Source organism: Pan troglodytes, chromosome 11 (genome assembly GCF_028858775.2).
Source record: "Pan troglodytes isolate AG18354 chromosome 11, NHGRI_mPanTro3-v2.0_pri, whole genome shotgun sequence".
NCBI lineage: Eukaryota > Metazoa > Chordata > Mammalia > Primates > Hominidae > Pan > Pan troglodytes.
Genome location: NC_072409.2, coordinates 81,803,762 through 81,830,573, shown reverse-complemented (window position 1 = coordinate 81,830,573; position 26,812 = coordinate 81,803,762). Strand labels below are relative to the sequence as shown.

The following is a 26,812-nucleotide window of genomic DNA, read 5'->3' as shown; positions in this document are numbered from 1 at the left end:
CCTTTCCAAATTTCTGGGAGTTTCCTTTGCCAACTCCTTGTCACAGCAGCTCCAGAAGCAACTAAAGCCACTGAAGTTTCCCATGATGTTCTGGGCTAGGAAACTGGTGTCCTAGGGCTTCCTGCTGCACAGATGCACATCCTCAAAGGATGATTCTACCCTCCTTCCATAGGTGCCAGTCTCTTCCTCCTCAAGCAAGAAAGCCAAGTATGGATGTGTCCTTTATACTCTGTACAAAAGTGCCTGGCTCAGGGACCAGGGAGGACTGAAATCCAGCTGCACTCAGCTTGCCAAGCTGTATATCCTGGCACTGCAACCTCTTAGGGAGGGTGCCTTTTCCTATCATGCACAAAGGTACAGTTTAGCCTAGTGGCAGGCCTTGTCCTTGAGCTCACTGATATGATTTAACTATATTGTAATTGTGTGTCTTACAAGTTTGTCTTCCTCCTGAGAGTTTTGATGGCTGAAGCCTGGTCTTGTTTAACCTTTGTTCCCACTGCAGCACAGAGCTTGGTGTATAGTAGACCTAAGTACATTAATTAGCTGAATGAATTACTATGCACAGAGGTCTTCTGGCCCACTGCCACGACAGTCTACTAACCCCATTTTAAAAAGCTTAATAAAATTATCTTTTACTATTTTACAAGATAACTTTTTGCTATGCTTCCTGCTGTGTTTTTTTTTTTTTCTCTAAATTTTCTCCTGCTTTTCGTATCTGGTTCTCCATCTCTCTTATTCTTTTTTTTTTTTTTTTTTTTTTTTTTTGAGTCTCGCTCTGTTGCCCAGGCTGGAGTGTAGTGGCATGATCTCAGCTCACTGCAACCTCTGTCTCTTGGGTTCAAGCAATTCTCCTGCCTCAGTCTCCCAAGTAGCTGGGACTACAGGCATGCACCACCACGCCCAGCTAATTTTTTTGTATTTTTTAGTAGAGATGGGGTTTCACCATGTTGGCCAGGCTGGTCTCAAACTCCTGACCTCAGGTGATCCACCTATCTTGGCCTCCCAAAGTGCTAGGATTACAGGTGTGAGCCACCACACCTGGCCCCTTTCATTAAGTCTTTGAACTACCAAATTATTTTTATTTTTTTATTTTTTTTTGAGACAGAGTCTCGCTGTCGCCCAGGTTGGGATGAAGTGGCGTGATCTTGGCTCACTGCAAGCTCTGCCTCCCGGGTTGGCACCATTCTCCTGCCTCAGCCTCCCAAGTAGCTGGGACTACAGGCACCCACCATTGCTCCTGGCTAATTTTTTGTATTTTTAGTAGAGACGGGGTTTCACCGTGTTAGCCAGGATGGTCTCGATCTCCTGACCTCGTGATCCTCCCACCTCAGCCTCCCAAAGTGCTGGGATTACAGGCGTGAGCCACCACACCTAGCCTAGCAAATCACTTTTTAGAGGCTGGTCATTGCATCTTTGTTCTCGGACTCATTCTCTGTTCTTCTTCTGAAAACTACATTTCCCAGCTTCTTTGACAACCACATACTAGCTATATTCAGCCAATGGGAGGCACTGGAAGAAGACTGGAGGTGAGAGGAAGAAGAAGCCAGGGCAGTTCTTCCTCTTCCGGCTATGGGGCATTTCCCAGCAGTGGCTGCATCGCTTCTGTGTGGTTTCCACTTCCCCTTCTTCTTCTCCTTTTTTTTTTTTTTTTTTTTTTTGAGACAGAGTGTCGCTCTGTCACCCAGGCTGGAGTGCAGCAGCATGATCTCAGCTTACTGCAACCTCCATCTCCCAGGTTCAAGCTTTTCTCCTGTCTCAGCCTCCTGAGTAGCTGGGATTAGAGGTGCGCGCCACCAGGCCTGGCTAATTTTTTTTTTTTTTTTGTATTTTTGGTAGAGACGGGTTTTGGCAAAGCTGGTCTCGAACTCCTGACCTCAAGTGATCTGCCCACCTTGGCCTCCCAAAGTCAGCCTCCCAAAGTCAGCCTCCCAAAGTGCTGGAATTACAGGCGTGAGCCACTGCGCCTGGCCGCCCCTCCTTCTTTAGTCCCAAGTTCTGCTGCCCGCCCCACTCCAGCCAAATCCTATTTCCTTCACAGCCACAAATAATAATTTAGTGTGTGTCCTTTCAGTTTTTCATCCATGCTTATATATACACACACATATATATACACATATATACACACATATATATACATATATACATACACACACATATATAGACTATCTCTACACACATTTTTTTTTGCAAAAATAAATACCATATGCATTATTCTGCAACTTGCTTTTTACTCCACAATATACTGCTGTAACTGCGATAGTTACTGCCAAATTGCTCCACGAAAAGATTCTACCAATTTATACTGTTGTCAGCAGTGTATGAGAATGCTTATTTTGCTAGACACGGTGGCTCATGCCTAATCCCAGCACTTTGGGAGGTCAAGGTGGGAGGATTGCTTGAGACCAGGAGCTTGAGACCAGCCTGTGCACCATAGAGAGACTGTTTCTTTAAAAAAAAAAAAAAAAAAGTTTATCCATCTATGCACCATTGGATACACTTTATTTATTTATTTTTTTGAGACAAAATCTTGCTCTGTCGCCCAGGCTGGAGTGCAGTGGAGCTATCTTGGCTCACTGCAACCTCTGCCTCCTGGGTTCAAGCGATTCTCCTGCCTCAGCCTCCCAAATGCTGGGATTACAGGTGCACACCACTACGCCGGCTAATTTTTGTATTTTTAGTAGACACAGGATTTTGCCATGTTGGCCAGGCTGATCTCGAACTCCCAACCTCAGGTGGTCCACCCGCCTTGGCCTCCCAAAGTGCTGGGATTACAGGTGTGAGCCACCATGCCCGGCTGGATATACTTTTTTATTAAATAATTTTTTAAAATCAATTAAGATGGGGGGCTGAGCATGGTAGCTCGTGCATGGAATTCCAGCACTTTGGGAGGCCACGGCAGCAGGATCACTTGGGGCCAAGAGTTTGAGACCAGCCTGGTCAATATAGCGAGATCCTGACTCTACAAAAAAGAAAAAAAAATGGCTGGGTGCCATGGCTCATGCCCATAGTCTTAGCACTTTGGTAAGCCGAGGCTGGCAGATTGCTTGAGCTCAGGAGTTTGAGACCAGCCTGGGCAACATGGTGAAACCCTGTCTCTACCAAAAATACACAAAATTAGTCAGGCATGGTGGTATGTGCTTGTGGTCCCAGCTACTCTGGAGATGGAGGTGGGAGGATCTCTTGAGCCTGGGAGGCAGAGGTTGCAGTGAGCTGAGATCACGCCACTGCACTCCAGCCTGGGTGACAGAAGACTGAAACCCTGTCTCAAAAAAAAAAAAAAAAAAAAACCCACAAGCTGGGTGCGCTGGCTCATATCTGTAATCTCAGCACTTCAGGAGGGGTGGGAGGTGGATCACTTGAGGCCAGGAGTTCGAGACCAGCCTAGCCAACATGGAGAAATCCCGTCTCTACCAAAAATATAAAAAAAAAGCGGTGCATGGTGGCGCATGCCTGTAATCCCAGCTACTTGGAAGCCTGAGACAGGGGAATCATTTGAACCCGGGAGGCAGAGGTTGCAGTGAGCCGAGATTGTGCCACTGCACTCCAGCCTGGATGACAGAGCGAGACTACATTTCAAAAGAAAACAACACAAACAAACAAAACTTAAATAAAATAAAATAAAATAAAAAATTAGCCAGGTATGGTGGCATGTACCTGCCAGTCCCAGCTATCCGGGAGGCTGAGGCGGGACGATCCCTTAAGTCCAGAAGTTCGAAGCTGCAGTGATCTATGATTGCACCACTGCACTCCAGCCTGGGTGACAGAACAAGGCCTGTTGCCCAGGATGGACTCAAACTCCTGGCCTCACTCCCGCCTCAGCCTCCCAAAGTGCTGAGATTATAGGCATGAGCCACTGCATCAGACCCAGCATTGCATATACTTGATCTTTTCAGCTTTTGCCAATTTGTTAGGTAAAAATTAGAGCCTTGTTTCGTTTTTAAAAATTATCAGCCCGGTGCGGTGGCTCACGCCTGTAATCCCAGCACTTTAGGAGGCCGAGGTGGGGAGGATCATGAGGTCGGGAGTTTGAGACCAGCCTGAACAACATGGTGAAACCCCATCTCTACTAAAAATACAAAAACTAGCCGAATGTGGTGGCGCATGCCTGTAATCCCAGCTATTCAGGAGGCTGAGGCAGGAGAATCGCTTGAACCCAGGAGGCAGAGGTTGTAGTGAGCCGAGATTGTGCCTTTGCACTCCAGCCTGGGCGACAAAGTGAGACTCTGTCTCAAAAAAAAAAAAAAAAATTATCAGTGATATTGACCATTTTCTCATATGTTCACTAGCTATTTGTATTTCTTCTTTGGCTAATTGCCTCTTGCAAACTATACACACTTTTTTTTAATTGAATCATTCCATTTTTCACACTGATTTGTAAAATTATTTGTATACTGGGAAAATTAACTTTTTCTGTTATATAGGTTACAAATATTTTCTTCCAGTTTATCTTTTCACTTTGTGTATGGGGTCTTTTGCCATCATCAAATCTGTCAACTATTTCCTTCATGGCTTCTGCATTGGGTGTTATGATTAGACAAGTTCTTTCCATCCCATAACTCAGAAAATATTCTTCTATATTCTCTTTTAATATTTTATTGTACCTTTTTGTGTTTGTGTATTCATCTGTTGGAATGGAAAATTATCTATATCATGGTCATCAGGATAATTGCATCTTTATATGATGGTCATCACATCGTTCTTAGAATTGAGAGAAGCCTCAGAGGTTACCCAGATATCTGAGTCCTTCGTTGTAACTATGAGTTTCTGGGGAAGGGCAAAAGGTTTCAGTCTGATCTTCAAGGTTCTAAGGATTCATCCTAACTTTTCCCTTGATTTTCCCAGGAGAAAAGATGTCTTTGCCAAGGATGCCAGTGACTTTTTCTTACAGACTTAGAACGGTTAAACCCAAGCCAAGCCTCTTCCTTCCTGGTTTCTCCAAACTTACCTCCTTCTGCTCTTCTACATATACCCTTTGCTCTACTTACTGATCCTGAACATTCCTGGAAATTTCTTGCATCCATGCCTTTGCCCAGACTACTTTAGGCACCCTTCATTCTATCTGGCCTTTAAGGCCTAACTTAAATGCTTCAATTTGCCATGAAATCTCCGAATTTCTCAAGTGTACCTGAATTCCCTCTCCTCTCTACTCCTCAGGCATGGATTGTGCTACTTAAGGGACTCAGTTTATTTTCTTTCTTTATTTTTTTTTTTGAGACAGAGTGTTGCTCTGTCACCCAGGCTGGAGTGCAGTGGCGTGATCTCTGCTCACTGCAACCTCCGCCTCCCGGGTTCAAGCGATTCTCCTGCCTCAGCCTCCCAAGTAGCTGGGACTACAGGCGTGTGCTACCACACCTGGCTAACTTTTTGTATTTTTAGTAGAAACAGGGGTTTCACCGTGTTAGCCAGGATGGTCTCGATCTCCTGACCTCATGATACGCCTGCCTCAGCCTCCCAAAGTGCTGGGATTACAGGCGTGATCCACCATGCCCGGCCGGACTCAGTTTATTTTCTGTCAGGTGCCATCATTATCTGGACACTTATCTGCTTCCCTCACTGGGCTGCCTTGAGAGCATCTTTGCAGACTTGTGGTGCCTGGCACATGGTAGGACTTAATTAGTACTGGATGGCTAAATGAATGAAATATTGTAGAGGTGGCTGTCTGTCTTTTCTGTCTCTGTTCTTAGACATTGTAAATGCCTGGTGTATAAAGGGAGGGAGAAAGAAGACGGAAAGAGGGAGGGTGCAGGTTGGTGCCCCTTTTTTCTGTATTGCTGTTGGCAGGCCAGCAGGTATGCTGGTCACTGTCTACGTGCACTGAGAGGGAAAGATACAGGGTAGGGGAAACAGAGGACTGGCATCCTATTCAGCCTCTTCTGGCCCCAGGTGAGTCAACACTGGGATTCACACCTAGAAACTGACAAGTATGAATCACTCCTAGGAAGGCTAAGAGGTATTTGTTTTTCTAGGTAAATGCCTCCACTTCTTTTCCATTTCTTTTTTTTTTTTTTTTGAATGGAGTTTTGCTCTTGTTGCCCAGGCTGGAGTGCAATGGTGTGATCTCAGCTAACCGCAATCTCTGCCTCCTGGGCTCAAGCAATTCTCCTGCCTCAGCCTCCCAAGTAGCTGGGATTACAGGCATTTGCCACCACACCTAGCTAATTTTTTTTGTATTTTTAGTAGAGACGGGGTTTCTCCATGCTGGTCAGGCTGGTCTTGAACTCCTGACCTCATGTGATCTGCCCGCCTCGGCCTCCCAAAGTGCTGGGATTACAGGCATGAGCCACCGTGCCTGGCCCTTTTTTTTTTTTCTGAGACAGAGTGTTGCTCTGTCACCTAGGCTGGAGTGACGTGGTGCAACCTCACCTCACTGCAACCTCCACCTCCCAGGTTCAAGTGATTCTTCTGCCTCAGCCTCTTGAATAGCTAGGATTACAGCTGCCACCATCACGCCCAGCTAATTTTTGAATTTTTAGTAGAGATGGGGTTTCACCATGTTGGCCAGGCTGCTCTCGAACTCCTCACCTCAGGTTATCCACCTGCCTCGGCCTCCCAAAGTCCTGGGATTATAGGCATGAGCCACTGCGCCCAGACTTTTTTTTTTTTTTTTTTTTTTTGAGACAGGGTCTGGCTTTGTCACCCAGGCTAGAGTGCAGTGGCTTGATCTCGCTCACTGTAACCTCCACCTCCTGGGTTCAAGCGATTCTCATGCCTCAGCCTCCCACATAGCTGGGATTACAGGCGCCCACCAACATACCTAGCTAATTTTTATTTTGTATTTTTAGTAGAGATGGGGTTTCACCATGTTGGGTAGGCTGGTCTTAAACTCCTGACCTCAGATGATCTGCCTGCCTCAGCCTCCCAGAGTTCTGGGATTACAGGCGTGAGCCACCACACCCGACCTTGTTTTTTTTTTTTTTTTTTTTGAGACAGAGTCTTGCTCTGTTGCCCAGGCTAGAGTGCAATGGCATGATCATTGCTCACAGCAGCCTTAACCTCCCAGGCTGAGGCCATTTTCTCACCTCAGCCTCCTGACTAGCTGGGACCACAGATGTGTACAACCATGTCTGGCTAATTTTTTACAATTTTATTTTATTTTTAGATAGGGTCTCATTTGCAGAACCCAATAGCTGGGACTACAGTCGTGTACCACCATGCCCAACTGTTTTTTGTTGTTGTTAGAGATGAAGATTCTCCACGTTGCCCAGGCTGGTCTCAAACTCCTGAGCTCAAGAGATCTGACCATCTTGGCCTCCCAAAGTGCTGGGATTACAGGCGTTAGCCATCGTGCCTAGTCATTTTATTTTATTTTATTGCGACAAGATCTTGCTCTGTCACCCATGTTTGGAGTACACCAGCACAATCCTGGCTCACTGTAGCCTCGACCTCTCAGGCTCAAGTGATCCTCCTATCTCAGCCTCCTGAATAGTTAGGACCACAGGCACATGCCACCAAGCCCAGATAATTTGAGTTTTTGTAGAGACAAGGTCTCACTATGTTGCCCAGGCTCACCTAATTTTTACCAAACTTTTTGTAGAGACGGGGGTCTCATTATGTTGCTTAAATTGGTCTCGAACTCCTGGGCTCAAGAGTCATCTTATTCAATTAATAATTCTCTGTCTCCTAATTCCAGCAGACATAGAAAGACACAGAAGGCCAGCGCCATGGCTCACGCCTACAATCCCAGCAATTTGGGAGACTGAGGCTTGAGCCCAGAAGTTTACCACCAGCCTGGGCAACATGGTGAGACCCCGTCTCTCCATATATATATATAAAATAATAAAAATTATCCGGGCATGTTGGCATGTGGCTATAGTCCAAGCTACTCAGAAGGCTGAGGTGGGAGGATCACTTGAGCCCGACAGGTGGAGGTTGCAGGGTTGCAGTGCGCCAACATCGCGCCACTGCACTCCAGCCTAGGCGACAGAGCGAGACCCTGTCTCAAAAAAACAAAAAACACCCCAAACAGAAACAACAACAACAACAAAAACCCCCACAGAAGGCAGTGAAGGCTTGGGATAGGATTACCTGGTTTAAACCCATAGAATGTCAGAATTGAAGGAAGACTTAGAGGTCACCTTTGTTTTTTTTTCTTTTGATACAGAGTCGCGTTCCGTTGCCCACCTGGAGTGCAGTGGCGCGATCACGGCTACCGCAGCCTCGACCTCCCGGGCTCAAGCGATCCTCCTGCCTCGGCCTCTCAAAGTGCTGGAGTTACAGGCGTGAGCCACTGCGCCCGGCCTAGAAGTCACCTTTCAACTTAGTCCTCTATACATGGGAAAAGTTAGGTCCAGAAAGGGTATGAGTTGTACCAGGTCGCTGACCCTGAACAGAAGCTAGATGTCTTAATTCCCAAGTAGGACTCGCTGCTAACTCTTTGGGCATACCTTCGCGATTCAAGGCTCTTGGGTTTCCCGCTTTGGCCGCCTCGCCAAACCCAAGTCTTACACTCTTAGTGACCCCCTCCTTTCCTCCTTCCCCCTTAGGTCAGCAGGGTTTACTCATTCCAATTGCAATGCTCCATGTTGCCGGAGTAGCTCCTCGCTAGAAGAGAGATTAGTTATGTCACCGTCGGCTCCTCCCATTGGTCCGGGCGTGTGGAGCGCGGCGCCATGACGTCAGACGCCCAAAGGGGTGGGGCGGTGAGGGGAAGGAGGAGGGAAGTAGGACTTCAACATGGCGGCTGCGGCACTGGCGGTGGCTACGGTGACGGCCTGGCCCGGAGCGGGCAGAGTTGGAGGTGGTGGCGTTCGCTCTCCCTAGGGGCTGTCGGGAGCTCAGCGGGGACCGAGCCTGGGAGGCCGGCCGGTGCCAGCACCTTTCGGCTTCTGAGACGGCGGCAGCAGCGGCATTCAGGTGAGGGGGGCCTCCCTCTGGGGGAGGGGGAAGAGGGGCGGAGTTGGGGGAGGGGGGCTGGTACTGGGAGACTGGGAAACGGGATGGGGGGCCGAGCGAGGTGAAAGGCGCCGGAGCTAGGAGGTGGGAGGGAAAAGTGGCCGGAGATCCGCGATTCGGGGAGGATTCTGGGAGAAGGGTCGGAGTGAGGGGACCGGAGTTGAAGGGGCGGAGGGGAAGTGGGATGCGGGAAAATGAGTTCGGATTAAGGAGACTAATACCCTACTGGAAGACAGGCATAGTAGACATCTATCGGGCTGGATTGAGAACTCGGTGGGAACTAGAGGATGTCAGGGAAGGGGACCCAGATTTTAGTAAAGAAGGTGAGTGGTGGGGAGTTGAGGGTGAGCTGGGGACGTGCGGTGTAGATTTAGTTCTCCCTGAGGCAATGAGATTGGGGAGAAAAGGTGGAGACTAGACCAGAGGTGAGTGATCTTTGGGGATCTCTTTGGCCTTGTCTGGTCTTCTCCAGGTATGTTTATCCGCCTTTTTTGTTTCTTGGGTGGAGGCTTACCTATACAGTCCACCTGGGCCTCAGGAACCGCCCCAGTCTTTCTTGTGGAACGTCAGGTTCATTTATTTGAGCTATATCAGTGATCTTTGACCTTTGTTGCCAAATGTAATTGTTTCCAGACTAGCGTCTTAAAAGTATGGTTGGGCATAAAAATACGTTTTATGTTAAACTGAAAAAAAAAATTGTTACTTTTAGTCACCATGCAGTGTTGCGAAACCAGATTTGGTAATTTAGTTAAGTATTACGTATATTCTGTTCTAACTTTACTCGTTAGTGCTTTGTCTCTTCAGTTATTAGCATTTGAGAATATGAATAGATATGATGGATGTTTTCCTTTTTAATTTTGTCAGATTTGATGGTGGGAAAAACAAGATACTTAGTCTTTAGTGATATATAGTTCTTTCTAGTTAATGTCCCAACCTAAACTAAAAGTTTCCGTATTGGCCGGGCGCTGTGGCTCACGTCTGAAATCCCAGCACTTTGGGAGGCCGAGGCGGGCGGATCACGAGGTCAAGAGTTCAAGACCAGCCTGACCAACATGTTGAAACCCCTTCTCTACTAAAAAGCCAGCCGGGCGTGGTGGCAGGCGCCTGTAATCCCAGCTACTCGGGTGGCCGAGGCAGGAGAATGGCTTGAACCTGGGAGGCGGAGGTTGCAGTGAGCCTAGATCGCTGCATTGCACTCCAGCCTGGGCAACAGAGCGAGACTCTGACTCAAAAAAAAAAAAAGTTTACGTATTATGGCAAAGAATGTGAAATGTGTCAAGTCTTAAAAGAATTACATTGTCCGCATTAACTTACTATAAGTGAAATTTTATTAGTTAAATTTTTGTTTCTAGTTTGTTCTATTAATTCATGGTGTTTATTAAATACCTACTGTGTGTTGCAATAATAAGTCATTATAATTACGGAAATGCTAAACTTAATGTTTCTTTAGTGAGTGACCATCGCTGTCATTGCACAGCAGATAACTTTACTAACCTGCTAGAACCTCATTGGAAAAAAAACTTTTTTTTTTTTTGTTTCTTTTTATTTTTTTCCAGAGGGAGTCTCGGTCTGTTGCCCAGGCTGGAGTGCAGTGGCGCGATCTTGGCTTGCTGCAACCTCCGCCTCCTGGGTTCAAGTGACTGTCCTGCCTCAGCCTCCCCAGTAGCTGAGATTATAGACACCCACCACTACGGCTGGCTAATTTTTGTATTTTAGTAGAGACGGGGTTTCACCATGTTGGTCAGGCTGGTCTCGAACTTCTGACCTCAAATAATCCTCCAGCCTTGGTCTCCGAAAGTGCTGGGATTACAGGCGTGAGCCACCGCACCCGGCCTGTTTTCTTTTTTCTTTTTTTTTTTTTTTTTGAGACAGAGTTTCGCTCTGTGCCCAGGCTGGAGTGCAGTGGCGCAATCTCAGCTCACTGCAAGCTCCGCCTCCCGGGCTCGCCATTCTCCTGCCTCAGCCTCCTCAGTAGCTGCGATTACAGGCGCCTGCCACACACCTGGCTAATTTTTTAAAATATTTTTTTAGTAGAGACTGGGTTTCACCGTGTTAGCCAGGATGGTGTCCATCTGCTGACCTCGTGATCCACCCGTCTTGGCCTCCCAGAGTGCTGGGATTACAGGCGTGAGCCACCGCGCCCGGCCTTTTTAATTTTTATTTGTATTTTATTTTATTTTTTGAGACGGAGTCTCCCTCTGTCGCCCAGGCTGGAGTGCAGTGGCGCGATCTCGGCTCTCTGCAAGCTCTGCCTCCCGCGTTCACGCCATTCTCCTGCCTCAGCCTCCTGAGTAGCTGGGACTACGGGCTCCCGCCACCACGCCCGGCTAATTTTTTGTATTTTTAGTAGAGACGGGGTTTCACTGGGTTAGCCAGGATGGTTTTGATCTCCTGACCTCGTGATCCGCCCGCCTTGGCCTCCCAAAGTGCTGGGATTACAGGCGTGAGCCACCGTGCCAGGCCTTTTTTTTTTTTTTTTTAATGAAGGCAAAGGAAAAAAATTAAACTCTGTAAATATAAAAACTTCAGTTTCTTTCGTTTAGTATTTAAGACTGATTTCCTAATCATGGCATTTCTTCTGTGTATTCTTCTGAAATATTTTTTCATTTTGATTTTGAAGACAGTAACAGTATTCTGAAAAGATAATAATAGATCTGTAGACAAGTCTCATCAATGATTGTTAGTGCATTTTTTAATTAATTTTTTTTTTTTTTTTGTAGAGAAGGGGTCTCTTATGTTGCCCAGTCTGATTTTGAACTCCTGAGCTCAGGTGATCCTCCCACCACAGCCTCCCAAACTGCTGGGAGGCATGAGCTGCTAGTGCACGTATTTTTGACTGGCGAATGTCACATTATTTTGTGTATCTTTTAACTATGGTATTTAAGGATCCCTGACGTTTATTTATTTATTTATTTATTTATTTTTTGAGACTGAGTCTCGCACTGTTGCCCAGGCTGGAGTGCTGTGGCGTGATCTCAGCTCACTGCAACCTCCATTTCCCAGGTTCAAGTGATTCTCCTGCCTCAGCCTCCCAAGTACCTGGGATTACAGGCACCCACCACCACGCCCGGCTAATTTTTATAGTTTTAGTAGCGACGGGGTTTCACAACGTTGGCCAGGCTGGTCTTGAACTCCTGACCTCAAATGACCTACCCGCCTCGGCCTCCCAAAGTGCTGGGATTACAGACGTGAGCCATGGCGCCCAGATGGATCCCTGACGTTTAATTCAGTGACTAAAATTCTTATTATTTTCAGCATTATAGTTGAAATATCATTAGCCTTGAGTGTAAATGCCAATATTACAAGCTTTTCGTGTTCATTCTTTTTTCTTTTTTCTTTTCTTTTCTTTTCTTTTCTTTTCTTTTCTTTTCTTTCTTTCTTTGTCTTTCTCTTTTCTTTCTTTCTCTCTCTCTTTCTTTTCTTTTCTTTCTCTCTCTCTCTCTCCTTTCTTTCTTTCTTTTCACTCAGTCGCCCAGGCTGGGGTACAGTGGCTCGATCTCTGCTCACTGCAAGCTCTGCCTCCTGGGTTCACGCCATTCTCCTGCCTCAGCCTCCTGAGTAGCTGGGACTACAGGTGCCCACCACCACGCCTGGCTAATTTTTTGTAGTTTTAGTAGAGATGGGGTTTCACCGTGTTATCCAGGATGGTCTCGATCTCCTGGCTAATTTTTTGTAGTTTTAGTAGAGATGAGGTTTCCCCGTGTTAGCCAGGATGGTCTCGATCTCCTGACCTCTTGATCCGCCCATCTCAGCCTTCCAAAGTGCTGGGATTATAGGCGTGAGCCACTGTGCCTGGCCCCTGTTATTTAGTTATGTTATTGAATGTATTGAGATTTTTCAAATGTAGATCATTTTAAGAGTAATCTTTTTTCCTACAGATTCATTAAAAATATTTATTCATCATTTATCAGGTGGTTTTCTTTAGACAGTCTTTCTCAAGAAATGCAAAAAGGTAATACAGAGTGCCTTAAAACATTAAATAGGCCCGGCGCCGTGGCTCATGCCTGTAATCCCAGCACTTTGGGAGGCCGAGGCGGGTGGATCATGAGGTCAGGAGATTGAGACCATCCTGGCTAACACGGTGAAATCCCGTCTGTACTAAAAAATACAAAAAAATTAGCCGGGCGTGGTGGTGTGTGCCTGTAGTTCCAGCTACTCGGGAGGCTGAGGCAGGAGAATGGCGTGAACCTGGCCACTCCAGAGGCGGAGCTTGCAGTGAGCTGAGATAGTGCCACTGCACTCCAGCCTGGGCAACAGAGCGAGACTCCGTCTCAAAAAAAAAAAAAAAAAACGTTAAATAAACCTTTTTTCTAACAACTAAAAAAAAAGAAAAAAACTCAAGCTGAAAAGAAGCTTAGAAATCACCTGGGTGTAGTTTCCCACACAGAATGGGAATCCCTGCTTCTATACCAAAACAAATGAAAATCCATCCTCTTTTCCAGATTTCTAAGGAAGTAATAGGATTTTTCAGAATTTCTTTTTTTTGTTTGTTTTTTGTTTTTTTTTTTTTGAAACGGAGTTTCGCTCTTGTTGCCCAGGCTGGAGTGCAATGGCGCCATCTCAGCTCACCGCAACTGCCGCCTCCCGGGTTCAAGTGATTCTCCTGCCCCAGGCTCCCGAGTAGCTGGAATTACAGGCATGTGCCACCATGCCCGGCTAATTTTGTGTTTTTAGTAGAGACGGGGTTTCTCCATGTTGGTCAGGCTGGTCTCAAACTCTTCAACACAGGTGATCCATCCACTTCGGCCTCCCAAAGTGCTGGGATTACAGGTGTGAGATACCACTCCCGGCCCAGAATTTCTTATAGGAAAAGTATGTTCAATTAGAAAAAAGAAGCAAGCAGAGTAGTGCTCTTCCAACCTGTAACATACAGTGTCCTGTAACATTAGAAAAGAACTTGAAGGTAACAGTAATATTTTCCTATGAATCGAGAGTTACGATTTCAGGTTTTAGAAATTTTAGGTGGAAGTAGCAAGATTCACAAAGGAAAGGGTGCTAACACTGGGTATGTACTAATGAGCCAGGATTGTTAAACACTTTCTTTCCTTTTTTTTTTAGATAGTCTCGCTCTGGGCCGGGCGCGGTGGCTCAGGTCTGTAATCCCAGCACTTTGGGAGGCCGAGGCGGGCGGATCACAAGGTCAGGAGATCAAGACCATCCTGGCTAACACGGTGAAACCCTGTCTCTACTAAAAATACAAACAATTAGCCGGGCGTGGTGGCGGGCACCTGTAGTCCCAGCTACTCGGGAGGCTGAGGCAGGAGAATGGCGTGAACCCGGGAGGTGGAGCTTGCAGTGAGCCAAGATCGCGCCACTACACTCCAGCCTGGGCAACAGAGCGAGACTCCGTCTGAAAAAAAAAAAAAAGATAGTCTCGCTCTGTTGCCAGGCTGGAGTGCAGTGGCACAATCTCGGCTCACTGCAACCTCCACCTCCCAGGTTCAAGAGATTCTCCTGCCTCAGCCTCCTGAGTAGCTGGGACTACAGATGGTGCGCCACCATGTCCGGCTAATTTTTGTATTTTTAGTAGAGACAGGGTTTCACCATGTTGGCTAGGATGGTCTTGATCTCTTGACCTCGTGATCCTCCCGCCTCAGCCTCCCAAAGTGCTGGGATTACAAGCGTGCGCCACCGCACCCAGCCAATCCTTTTTTTTTTTTTTTTTTTTTTTTTGAGATGAAGTCTTGCTCTTATTCCCCAGGCTGGAGTGCAATGTTGTGATCTCGGCTCACTGCAACCTCTACCTCCCGAGTTCAAGCGATTCTCCTGCGTCAGCCTCCCTAGTAGCTGGGATTACAGGCGCCTGCCACCACGCCTGCTAATTTTTGTATTTTTAGTAGAGATGGTGTTTCACCTTATTCACCAGGCTGGTCTCGAACTTCGGACCTCAGGTGATCTGCCCACCTCGGCCTCCGAAAGTGCTGGGATTACAGGCGTGAGCCACTGCACTCGGCCCTGTTAAAACACTTAACATAATCTCAGTTCTTGGCCAGACACAGTGGCTCATGCCTGTAGTCCCAGCAGTTTGGGAATCCCAGGCGGGCAGATTGTTTGAGCCCAGAAGTTCAAGACCAGCCTGGACAACACAGTGAGACCTGTCTCTACAAAAGTTACAGAAAAATTAGCTGGGATTGGTGGTTCATGCCTGTAGTCCCAGGTACACGAGAGGCTGAGGTAGGAGGATCACCTGAGCTCAGGAAGTTGAGGCTGCAGTGAGCTGAGATCATGCCCCTGCACTCCAGCCTGGGCAACAGAGCAAGATCCTACCTCAAAAGAAATAATCTCGGGTGGGTGCTGTGGGTCATGCCTGTAATCCTGGCACTTGGGGAGGCCCAGGCAGGTGGATCACCTGAGGTCAGGATTTCAAGACCAGTCTGGCCAACACGGTGAAACCCCGTCTCTACTAAAAAGACAAAAATTAGCTGGGCGTGGTGGCAGGTGCCTGTAATCCCAGCTACTCAGGAGGCTGAGGCAGGAGAATCGCTTGAACCTGGGAGGCGGTGGTTGCAGTAAGCCTAGATCATGCCACTGCACTCCAGCCTGGCTGACAGAATGCATCTCTGTCTCAAAAAAAGAAAAACAAACAAACAAACACATTCAGTTCTCACACTTGAATTAGGTAGGTAGGTTGTGTTATGCGTGCTTTTTATGTATTGAGGAAACAGGATCACAGAGGTTGTGTAACTTAACTAAGGTTACAACTAGGTAGACTGAATTTGAACTGAAATCTGTCCAACCTCAATGCCTATGCTGCATTCTTTTATGCCATTTTGCCCCTCTTAGGTGGTCACAGGACCATTCCAATTCCTATAAGGTATAAGCACTAGTTTTAAAGTAATACCATTGTGAACTGCTTGTTCTCATTGAAATAATAGTGTAACTGGAATGATAAATAGTTCATTAAAATTTTAGTCACATTATGTCATCAGAATTCTAGGAGGAAATGAATACCTGATTATTTTGTACTTCACAAAATAAACTGGATAAACTGGATAAATGACTGAAAGTTTCTTTTTTATATTGCTGAGTCAGATTGGATCCGGTTCATTAAGGGCCAAAATTTGTATTTGGCAGTAATCCTCATGTGTTCTCAGAATGCTTGATTGGTCATTATCAGTTGCTTAATGCTTACCAAACACTTCCAGTGTTTTGAGTCACTGAATTGGCTCATGGTAATTGTTAATCTTGTGGTTACTGAGTCAAGAGCCAGCAGTGTGTATTTTGGCTGCTTCACTTCCTCCTCAACACTTGATATTGTCAGATTTTAAATTAATTTTTTTTTTCTAATCTGGTGGGTTTGAAGTTGTATCTATAGTGTTTTTTATCAGCATTTCCTGAAGCTGGGCATCTTTTCATGTATTTTCGTTGGTCATTTGTGCTTCTGCGAAGTGTATATTCAATTTCGTTGCCTATTTTTTTTGGTCTTTTCTCTTTTTCTGATTCATTTTTAAGAGTTCTTTATATATTCTGGATACTAATTATTTGTTAATTTATAGGTTGCAAATATCCTTTCCCAATTTGTGACTTGTCTTTTCATCTCTTCATAGTCTTCTGGTGAGAAAAGCTCCTAATTGTAATTAACTGAATTTTTCAGTCTTTCATGGTTTGTGTTTTGTGTTTTTTTTTATTTTTTATTTTTTGAGACGGAGTTTCGCTCTTGTTGCCCATGCGGGAGTGCAATGGCGTGATCTTGGCTCACTGCAGCCTCCGCCTCCTGGGTTCAAGCAATTCTCCTGTCTCAGCCTCCCGAGTAGCTGGGATTACAGGTGCCTGCCACCACGCCCAGCTAATTTCTGTATTTTTAGTAGAGACAGGGTTTCATCATATTGGTCAGGCTGGTCTTGAACTCCTGACCTCAGGTGATCCACCCGCCTGGGCCTCCCAAAGTGCTGGGATTACAGGCGTGAGCCACTGCGCCCGGCTGGTTTGTGCTTGTTGTATCAAATTTGGGAAATCCTTCTTTGCTGCCAGGCATGTTGTTTTAATAAATACAGTAGTATACCTATCTATAATGTGGTATATCTCATCTGACATTTATTTCCAATATCTGCTTGATTACAAAGGCAGACTTCTTAGAAGTTGCTTTCTTATTATCTTTGGAGTTATAGGGCCACAGGGTTTTAAAAGGAGGTTGGATTGTGCCTTACATGTGGGTTTCATACATTGTCCAAACTGAGACACCAACAGATTTGTGAATGAGATGTGCATTTTATTAAATGTTAATGTGATTTGACAATGAGACCTTTCTTGTGTGGACAGTATTATATACAATTGATAGTGTGTCATTCAGTCTAAGCTGTTAGCACTTTCACTAAAATATATTCAAATTTTTTTTGATGTCTAGTTTTTACAGTGTTGGGCTTTATCAAGAATAGTTGTGGATTGTGGAAGAGCTGATATGGAAACATCTTAGAGGAACGTATTTTGCTTTTTTTTTTAAACTCTGTCCAGTTCCTTGGACTTGTGTGTCTCCTATCTTATCAAGAATAATTGTAGATTGTGGAAGAGTTGATATGGAAACATCTTAGAAGAATGTTTTTTGCTTTTTTTTTTTTTAAAAAAAAACAAAACTGTCCAGTTCCTTGGACTTGTGTGTCTCCTATCTACCATTAAACCCTTATGACTTAAGGTATATGTATAAATACATATATACATCTTGGTGGCATTGATTTTTCTATGTTGTGTATTAAAGCTGCTAAAAAACATTTTTTCTTTTTTTCAATGAGAAGACTAGTGATTACTTTGACTTTAGGAATTATTCTTCTAAGGAGTCAAGTATTTGATCTGGGCAAGGATCACACTGAAATATAAAACATCTGAGTAATTTGGGTTCACTAAAAAAAAAAAAAGAAATGTAAAAACAACCACCAGATTAAAAATACACTACAAATACTGTTTACAACCACCAGATTAAAAATACAACACAAATACTGTTTATTTATACAAATAGTATACCTTTGACATTTATGAAAGGCATACTCTTAGATCGTTGGGAATCCTTACTTATGTAACTACCATAGTTTATAGTGTCCTTCATGAAATACAGAAAAGTGTAACAGGAAATTTTTAGTTACCATCAGATTTGATGGGTAAATAGAAGAGAGCAACAAAGTAAAGCAATTTGAATGCTAAACTTAGTCTTCAGCTTTTTTTTTTTTTTTTTAAAGAGATGGGATCTTGCCCTGGTACCCAGGTTGGTCTTAAATGCCTGGCCTCAAGTAATTCACCTGCTTCGGCCTCCCCAAGTGCTGGGATTACAGACGTGAGCCACCATGCCTGGCGCTTTCAGCTACCTTTAACTTCCTGCCTTTTTCTGTTGTTTGTTACTACCACTGGCCTATTCCAGCCTCCTTTAGTAACCTATTGGAAACTCAAGATTAGTCTGTCTTGGGCCGGGTGCGGTGGCTCATGCCTGTAATCCCAGCACTTTGGGAGGCTGAGGCGTGTGGATCACCTGAGGTCAGGGGTTCGAGACCAGCCTGGCCAACATGGTGAAACCCTGTCTCTCCTAAAAATAGAAAAATTAGCCAGGCATGGTGGTGGATTCCTGTAATCCCAGCTACTCAGGAGGCTGAGGCAGGAGAATTGCTTGAAGCCGGGAGGCAGAGGTTTCGGTGAGCCGAGATTGTACCATTGCACTCCAGCCTGGCCGACGAGTGAAACTCCATCTCCAAAAAATAAAAAATAAAAAAGATTAGGCTGGCTTTGCCTGTCTTTTGCTTCATCTCATCATCATGGTCTTGGTCCCAGGTGGGGTTTGCATCCTTATTGGTAAGAATGGAATCTTCCTAATCCTAAAATCTTTCTATAGTTTGGAAGTGTTAACATTTCCTTCAGTAGTTTCATGGGGAAGGATATGGGCAGTAACTTCCCCATTTCTTTCTTCTAGTAGATCATTATATCTTTTTTTTTTTTTTTTTAAAGACAGAGTCTTGCTGTGTCGCCTAGCTTGGAGTGCAGTGGTGCGATCTTGACTCATTGCAACCTCCTCCTCCAGGGTTCAAGTGATTCTTTCACCTCAGCCTCCCGAGTAGCTGGGATTACAGGCATGTGCCACCATGCCTGGCTAATTTTTATATTTTTAGTAGAAACGGGGTTTCACCATGTTGGCTAGGCTGGTCGCAAACTCCTGAACTCAAGTGATCCACCTGCCTCATCCTCCCAAAGTGCTGGGATTACAGGCATGAGCCACCGCACCCGGCCGATCATTATGTCTTATAGGATACCTCATGAGAGAAGTGATCTGGCTGCATGGGTGGAATTCAAGGTCAAATGGTCAGCCAAATTAAAAATCACTGCTGGAGCAGACTTTAGGGGTAGTTTGTGAACTTTCAAATTTGGAAATTATTATTATTATTATTATTATTATTTTTTGAGACGGAGTTTTGCTCTTGTTGCCCAGGCTGGAGTGCAATGGTACAATCTTGGCTTACCGCAACCTCTGCCTCTTGGGTTCAAGCAGTTCTCCTGCCTCAGTCTCCCGAGTAGCTGGGATTACGGGCGTGCTCCACCATGCTCGACTAATTTTGTATTTTTAGTAGAGACGGTGTTTCTCCGTGTTGGTCTGGCTGGACTTGAACTCCTGACCTCAGGTGATCTACCTGCCTCAGCCTCCCAAAGTGCTGGGATTACAGGTGTGAGCCACTGCTCCTGGCCAGACATATTTAATTCTTTCATCAAAGGTTTATTATATTTCCGAGATATTCTAGCCAAAGGAAACAAACTTAACTTTTGTTTTCTGAAAATACTTTAGCAAAAATAGAAGGGAGAGGATCAGGAAAAATAACTAATGGATACCAGGCTTAATACCTGGGTGATGAAATAATCTGTACAACAACCCCCATGACACAAGTTTACCTATGTAACAAACCTTCACATGTACCCCTGAACTTAAAAGTTAAAAAAATTTAACGTTAATAAAATCTTAAACAAAAATCATGGAAGGTCTTTAATTGTTTATGTCGTGTCCTATCCGTTTTCTTGAAGAAGAAATATTAGCTAGTTCTTGTAATTTATTTATTTATTTTTTGGGGTGGAGTCCCACTCTGTCACCCAGACTGGGGTGCAGTGGTGTGGTCTTGGCTCACTGCAACCTCTGCCTCCTGGGTCCAAGCGATTCTCCTGCCTCAGCCTCCTGAGTAGCTGGGATTACAGGCCCTTGCCACCATGCCTGGCTAAATTTTTTATTTTTAGTGGAGATGGGGTTTCACCATGTTGGCCAGGCTGGTCTTGAACTCCTGATCTCAGGGGAACCACCTTCCTCAGCTTCCCAAAGTGCTGGGATTACAGACTTGAGCCACCATGCCTGGCAGTTCTTGTAATTTAATAGAGAATCTTTTTTCCTTTCTTTCTTTCTTTTTTTTTTTTTTTGGAGACAGGGTCTCGCTCTGTTGCCCAGGCTGGAGTGCAGTGATGCAGTCACAGCTCACTGCTGCAGCCTTGACTTCCTGGGTTCAGGTGATTCTCCTACCTCAGCCTCCCGAGTAGCTGGGACTGCAGGCTCATGCCACCATGCCTGGCTCTTTTTTTTTTTTTTTTGTATTTTTTGTAGAGATGGGGTTTCATCATGTTGCACAGGCTGGTCTCAAACTCCTAAGTTCAGGTGATCCACCTGCCTCGGCCTCCCAAAGTGTTGGAATTACAGGTGTGAGTCACAGTGCCCAGCCTGCTCTGGATATATTACTGGCATTATATTTAGTGGAAGAGCATATATATATTAGAGTAATGGAGATTTATTTCATTTAGTAGTATAAGAAATTATGTTTAGGTGCAGTTCTAATTTGAGACATTCTGTATCTGTCCTGTCTGATATGTCTCCAACATTGACAGTGGAGATATAAAACATTTTCATCAGTGTAGAAAGTTCTGTTGGACAGCACTGTTGTAGGTCAGTGATTCTCAAAGTTTTAGTGTGTGTATGGATAACTTGGATGTATTATTAAAATGTAGATTCTGAGTCAGTAGCTCTGGTGTGGGCTTGAGAGTTTGTATTTATTTATTTATAGAGATGGGGTCTTGCTATGTTCCCTGGTCTGAAACTTCTGGCCTCAAGCAGTCTTCCCACCTTGGCCTCCTAAAGCACCAGGATTGTGGGTGTGATCCACTGTGTCTGGCCTGTGTAAACTTTAAAATAGTGTCTTTAGCCATGAGAGATTATATTGTAATGGCAGAACTCTGGACAGTGAGTTGAAAGATCGAAAGTTGTAGTTCACTTTTTCCACCATCTTGAAGCTTTTAGAGGCCTGCTGGGAATAGGACTTCTAAAAGGCAAATATGTCTGGAAGGCTGTGGTCCAAGGCCATTTTTTGTTGGCTATAAATGGGGTCTCCAGAATCAAAGAGAGCACACAACTGTTTTTAAATCGAAGGTGTTTATGCCTGAGATGAAACTGAATTCTGTTTGGGCAAGAGATTTGTGCTTATGTATACAAAGCAAAGAACAACACAGTGACTCCTGGTGGCAAACCAAACAAAACCAGAGTAATCTTTGGAAAGGTAATTTGCGCCCATGGAAACAGACATGCCAAATTCCAAAGGAATTCTTCTTGCTGAGGCCATTTGGACACAGAATTCGCGTGATGTTGTACCCCTCAAGGATTTAAACTAATAAAAAGTAAAAGTGGATTTGTGAACAAAAAAAGTCCTAGTTCAGCTTTCCTGTTTAAAAATCAACCTCTCTCAGCCTTGGATTTTTTTTTAATTAAATTTTTTTTTTTAGTGATGGGGTTTTGCTGTGTTGCCCAGGTTAGTCTCTAATTCCTGACCTCAAGTGATCGTCCCACCATGGCCTCCTAAAGTACTGGGATTACAGGCATGAGCCACGGTCCCCGGCCTGTATAAACTTTTTAAATAGTGTCTTTTGCTATGAGAGCTTGTATTGTAATGGCAGAACTGTGGACAGTGAGTTGAAAGATCTAAAGTTCAGGCCAGGCGCGGTGGCTCATGCCTGTAATCCCAGCACTTTGGGAGGCTGAGGCGGGTGGATCATGAGGTCAGGAATGTGAGACCAGCCTGACCAACATGGTGAAACCCCGTCTCTACTGAAAATACAAAAATTAGCCGGGTATGGTGGCGCACGCCTGTGATCCCAGCTACTCAGGAGGCTGAGACAGGAGAATCACTTGAACCCGGGAGGTGGAGGTTGCAGTGAGCCGAGGTCACGCCACTGCACTCTAGCCTGGGTGGATAGAATGAGACTCCATCTCAAAAAAAAAAAAAAAAAAGATCTACAGTTCTAGTTCATCTTTCCAATTTTAAAACCAATCTCTCTCAGCCTTGAACTCTTTTTTTATTTTTCAATTTTCTTTAGAGATGGGGGTCTTGCTGTGTTGCCCAGTTTGGTCTCAAACTCCTGGCCTCGAGCATACCTCCCACCTTGGCTTCCCAAAGTGCTGGGATTATAGGCATGAGCCACCAAGCCTGGCTAATGTATTTTTTTAAAATCACAAGTTCATAATGATATTTATTATTTGTTTAACTTTTAGCCCCTGCAAAGAAATATAATTTAGATTTTAGAATTATAGGACTTTAAATATTTTGCCTTTCCTCTTTTATATAAAAATATTAGTTCTTTACAACTATAATTACTTATTTTCTATATTGGACTCATATAAAAAGGGTTTTAAAATAGTAATACTGCTATTATAGCTGATAAGTACAATCTAAAATCTTTGCTATTCTTTATGTTCTTAAAATACTGTGTAAGGGAGGGCCAGGAGCAGTGGCCCACGTCTGTAATTCCCAGAACTTTGGGAGGCGAGGCAGGCACATCACTTGAGGTCAGGAGTTTGAGAACAGCTTGGCCAATGTGGCGAAACCCCATCTCTCTACTAAAAATACAAAAAATTAGCCAGGCGTGGTGGTATGCACCTAGAATCCCAGTTACTCAGGGGGGCTGAGGCAGGAGGATCGCTTGAACCCAGGAGGTGGAGGTTGCAGTGAGCTGAGATCACGCCACTGCGCTCCCACCTGGGTGACAGAGTGAGACTCTGTCCCAAAAAAATAAAAATAATAAAAATATTGTGTAGGGGAAGCTCTCAAACCACGTTCTTCCTCTACTCTCACACCACCACAACAATCATCAACACAGAACACATCTGTGACCAGAAGTGTGGGGGTTTTTCACCTCTGCACCAAGCAGTGGACACCAGCTCGGTGTTCTCCAATTCAATTCAGGTTGGGGGCTCAGTCTTCAAGACTGCCTGCACACCCCTGGACACCAGTTGCATGTCTGGGGCCCTGGATCTTATGACCCACTGTCTTCATGTTGGTGTTCCCACGATCCCCTCTTTGGGTTTGGTTAATTTGCTGGAGCATCTCACAGAACTCAGGGAAACACTGAAATTTATTGGTTTATTCTGAAGAATCTTACAAAGGATATAGATGAAGGGATGCATAGAGCAAGGTATGGGGGAAGAGGTGTGGAGCTTCTATACCCTTCTTGGGGCACCACCGTCCAGGAACCTCCAGGTGTTCAGCTATCCAGAAGTTCTCTGAACCCAGTCCTCTTGGGCTTTTGTGGAAGCTTCATGATGTCAATATGCCTTCTCTCAGGGTATAGGGCAGTCCCCTCTCTGGGGAGGGTGTTAAGACCCACAATCAGAAAGGTGGGGAAAGATTATAGTCCTTTCTTGGGGCAGGTGAAAGTAGGGCAGAGGAAGAGGTTTTGTTTCCTGAGACCTGCCCCTGAGACCTAACACACCCAATATTGTATCAGAAGACTGTAACTAGGGCTATGGGAATTATGAACCAGGAACAGTGGATGAAAACCAATATATGTCATAACACTACAAATATATTTTACTGATGTATACAATTAGAATACTGAGTTCTAAAGTCACTTCAAATAATTATATTCTCTGGTCATTTTACTAATTTTCTGTAAAGTTAGGTTTATTTGTTTCATTTTATATTCATTTTGAGGGCTAAAAAATTATATTGCTAAGAATGTGTAATAGCTATTTTGAAAAGTTGGAATACAGAGATGTATAAAAAGAAAAATTTTCTCTTTTTTTTTTTTTTTTGAGATGGAGTCTCGCTCTGTTGCCCTGGCTGGAGTGCAGTGGCACAATCTCGGCTCACTGCAAACTCCGCCTCCCAGGTTCACGCCATTCTCCTGCCTCAGCCTCCTCAGCAGCTGGGACCACAGGCACCTGCCACCATGCCCGGCTAATTTTTTGTATTTTTAGTAGAGATGGGGTTTCACCGTTTTAGCCAGGATGGTCTCGATCTCCCGACCTCGTGATCCTCCTGCCTCGGCCTCCCAAAGTGCTGGGATTATAGGCGTGAGCCACCGCGCCTGACCAATAAAAATTTTCTTTAAGCCACCATTGGAAATATCCACTATTAGAATATTTATATAAAATATTTGTGGAGCTCACATTTATTGAAAACATTATGCCATGTGTTCAGATTGTTCTAAGCACTTTGTATGCATTATCTCATTTGATCCTTACAATAACTTTATGAGATAGTTACTATTATCTCTATTTTATTTTTCTTTTTTCAGCCAGTCAAATTTAGCAGTGGGGGGTTGTATACCAACTTTAGTAACACTGCTATGAATAAGTTCTGATGAGCCACTACCATTGGACCAGCCTGTTATTCCCATTTGATTGATTAAAACTCAAATGTTAACTTGTACAAGGGATACGTAACCTAGTAAGTTGCAGAACTGAGACTTGACCCCTGACAATTCCTGCTCAAACTCACTTTATTCATCCCTGTGTATTATTTTTATCTTTTTTTCTGTGCTTACACATACACAGATTTTTTTCTTTTGTCTTTTGAGAACAGAGATTTTTTTAAATGTATTTCATACATTCAGGTAAGTTTTTTTTTTTTTCTCTAACAGTGTCTTATAAGAAGTTTTTGATTTCATTGAAGTCCCCTTTAGTTTTTCCTTTATGGTTTGTGCTTTTGGTGTTATATCTAAGAATTTTTGCTTAATCTAAGGTCAGAAAGATGTTCTCTTCTTGAAGTTTTATACTTTCAGGTTTGACTTTTTTGTCTATGATTCATTTTGAATTAATGATATATGATGTCATATGGATGGAAGATTTTTTTTGTTTGCACATAGATATCTATTTTAGCACTTTTTGTTGAAAAGATTACCCTTTCTAAAATATTTTGTCCATGTCTATATTTGGACCTGTTCTATTCTATTGATCTGTTTGTCTATCTTTATGCCAGTATCACACTATCTTGATAATTGTAGCTTTATAATAAATTTTGAAACCAGAAAAGAAAGTTTCCCAAAGTTGTTACGACTGTAGAGCCTTTGGATTTTTCTTTTTTTTTTTTTTTCTGAGACGGAGTTTCACTCTTGTTGCCCAGGCTGGAGTGCAATGGCGCGATCTCGGCTCACCGCAACCTCCGCCTCCCAGGTTCAAGCGATTCTCCTGCCTCAGCCTCCCGAGTAGCTGGGATTACAGACATGTGCCACTATGCCCGGCTAATTTTGTATTTTTAGTAGAGACGGGGTTTCTCCATGTTGGTCAGGCTGGTCTCGAACTCCTGACCTCAGGTGATCCACCTGCCTCGGCTTCCCACAGTGCTGGGATTACAGGCATGAGCCACCACGTCCGGCCAGTCCTTTGGATTTCTATACAAATTTTTTGGTGTTTTTTTTTTTTTTTTTGAGACAGAGTCTCACTATGTTGCCTAGGCTGGCCTCCAACTTTTGGGCTCAAGTGATCCTCCTACCTCAGTCTCCTGAGTAGCTGCAACTACACAAACACGCTACCATGTCTGGCTCCATATGATTTTTAAAATTAGCTTGCCAAGTTTCTATAAAAAGCTGCTGGCTTTTTATTTATTTATTTATTTATTTATTTGAGACCAGGTCTTGCTCTGACTCCTAGGCTGGAGTGCAGTGGTGTGGTCTTGGCTCACTGCAGCCTCGACCTTTCGGGCTGAAGTTTATCCTCCTACCTCAGCCTCTTGAGTAGCTGGGACCACAGGTGTGTGCCACTAAGCTTGGCTAATTAAAAACAATTTTTTTTTTTTTTGGAGACGGAATTTCACTCTTATTGCCCAGGCTGGAGTGCAATGGCGTGATCTCGGCTCACTGCAACCTCTGCCTCCTGGGTTCAAGCGATTCTCCTGCCTCAGCCTCCCGAGTAGCTGGGATTACAGGTATGCATCACCACGCCCGGCTAATTTTTTGTATTTTTAGTAGAGATGGGATTTCGCTGTGTTGACCAGGCTGGTCTCGAACTCCTGACCTCAGGTGATCTGCCCTACTCGGCCTCCCAAAGTGCTGGGATTACGGCCATGGCGCCCAGCCTAAATAATTTTTTTTAATATAGACACGGTCTCACTATGTTGCCCTGGCTGATCCTGAACTTTTGGCCTCAAGTGATCCTCCTGTCTCAGCCTCCCAAAGCACTGGGATTACAAGCGTGAGCCACCATGCCTAGCTTCACTGATTCTTCAGCTTGATTGAGTCTGCTGTTGAAATTCTCTATTGAATTATTTGGTTCAGTCATTATATTCTTCCGCTCTAAGATTTGCTTTTTATTATTTGTTTCTTTGTTTTCATTTTGTTCATGTATTGTCTTTCTAATATTGTTATTTGTGTGTCTGTGTGTGTGTGTGTGTGTGTGTTTTTAATTGAGATGGAGTCTCACTCTGTAACCCAGGCTGGAGTGCAGTGACACAATCTTGGCTCACTGCAACCTCCACCTCCTGGGTTCAAGTGATTCTCCCACCTCAGCCTCCCGAATAGCTGAGACTACAGGTGTGTGCCACCACACCCGGCTAATTTTTGTATTTTTAGTAGAGACGGGGTTTCACTATGTTGGCCAGGCTGGCGTTGAACTCTTGACCTTGTGATCCACTTGCCTTGGCCTCCCAAAGTGCTGGAATTACAGATGTGAGCCACTGTGCCCAGCCAGTTATTTGTGTTTTATTATAGTTCA

The 26,812-nt window shown here is 44.5% G+C and overlaps 1 protein-coding gene across 5 annotated transcripts in view; it reads left to right on the top strand.

Moving 5' to 3' along the window:
* Window positions 1-8,594: 8,594 nt before the first annotated feature.
* The window catches only part of UBAP1 (ubiquitin associated protein 1), a 76,262-nt gene continuing 58,044 nt past the window's right edge, over window positions 8,595-26,812 (top strand). For 2 of the 5 annotated variants that reach the window (XM_016960755.1, XM_024345614.1), the window contains exon 1: window positions 8,595-8,853. In XM_016960755.1, coding sequence (XP_016816244.1) covers window positions 8,610-8,853 — 244 coding nt within the window. In that variant the 5' untranslated portion in view covers window positions 8,595-8,609. Of the gene's footprint in view, window positions 8,854-9,034; window positions 9,216-26,812 lie in introns of those variants that run through there. The other 3 variants (XM_024345616.3, XM_024345617.3, XM_024345615.2) reach the window with 3 other exon arrangements.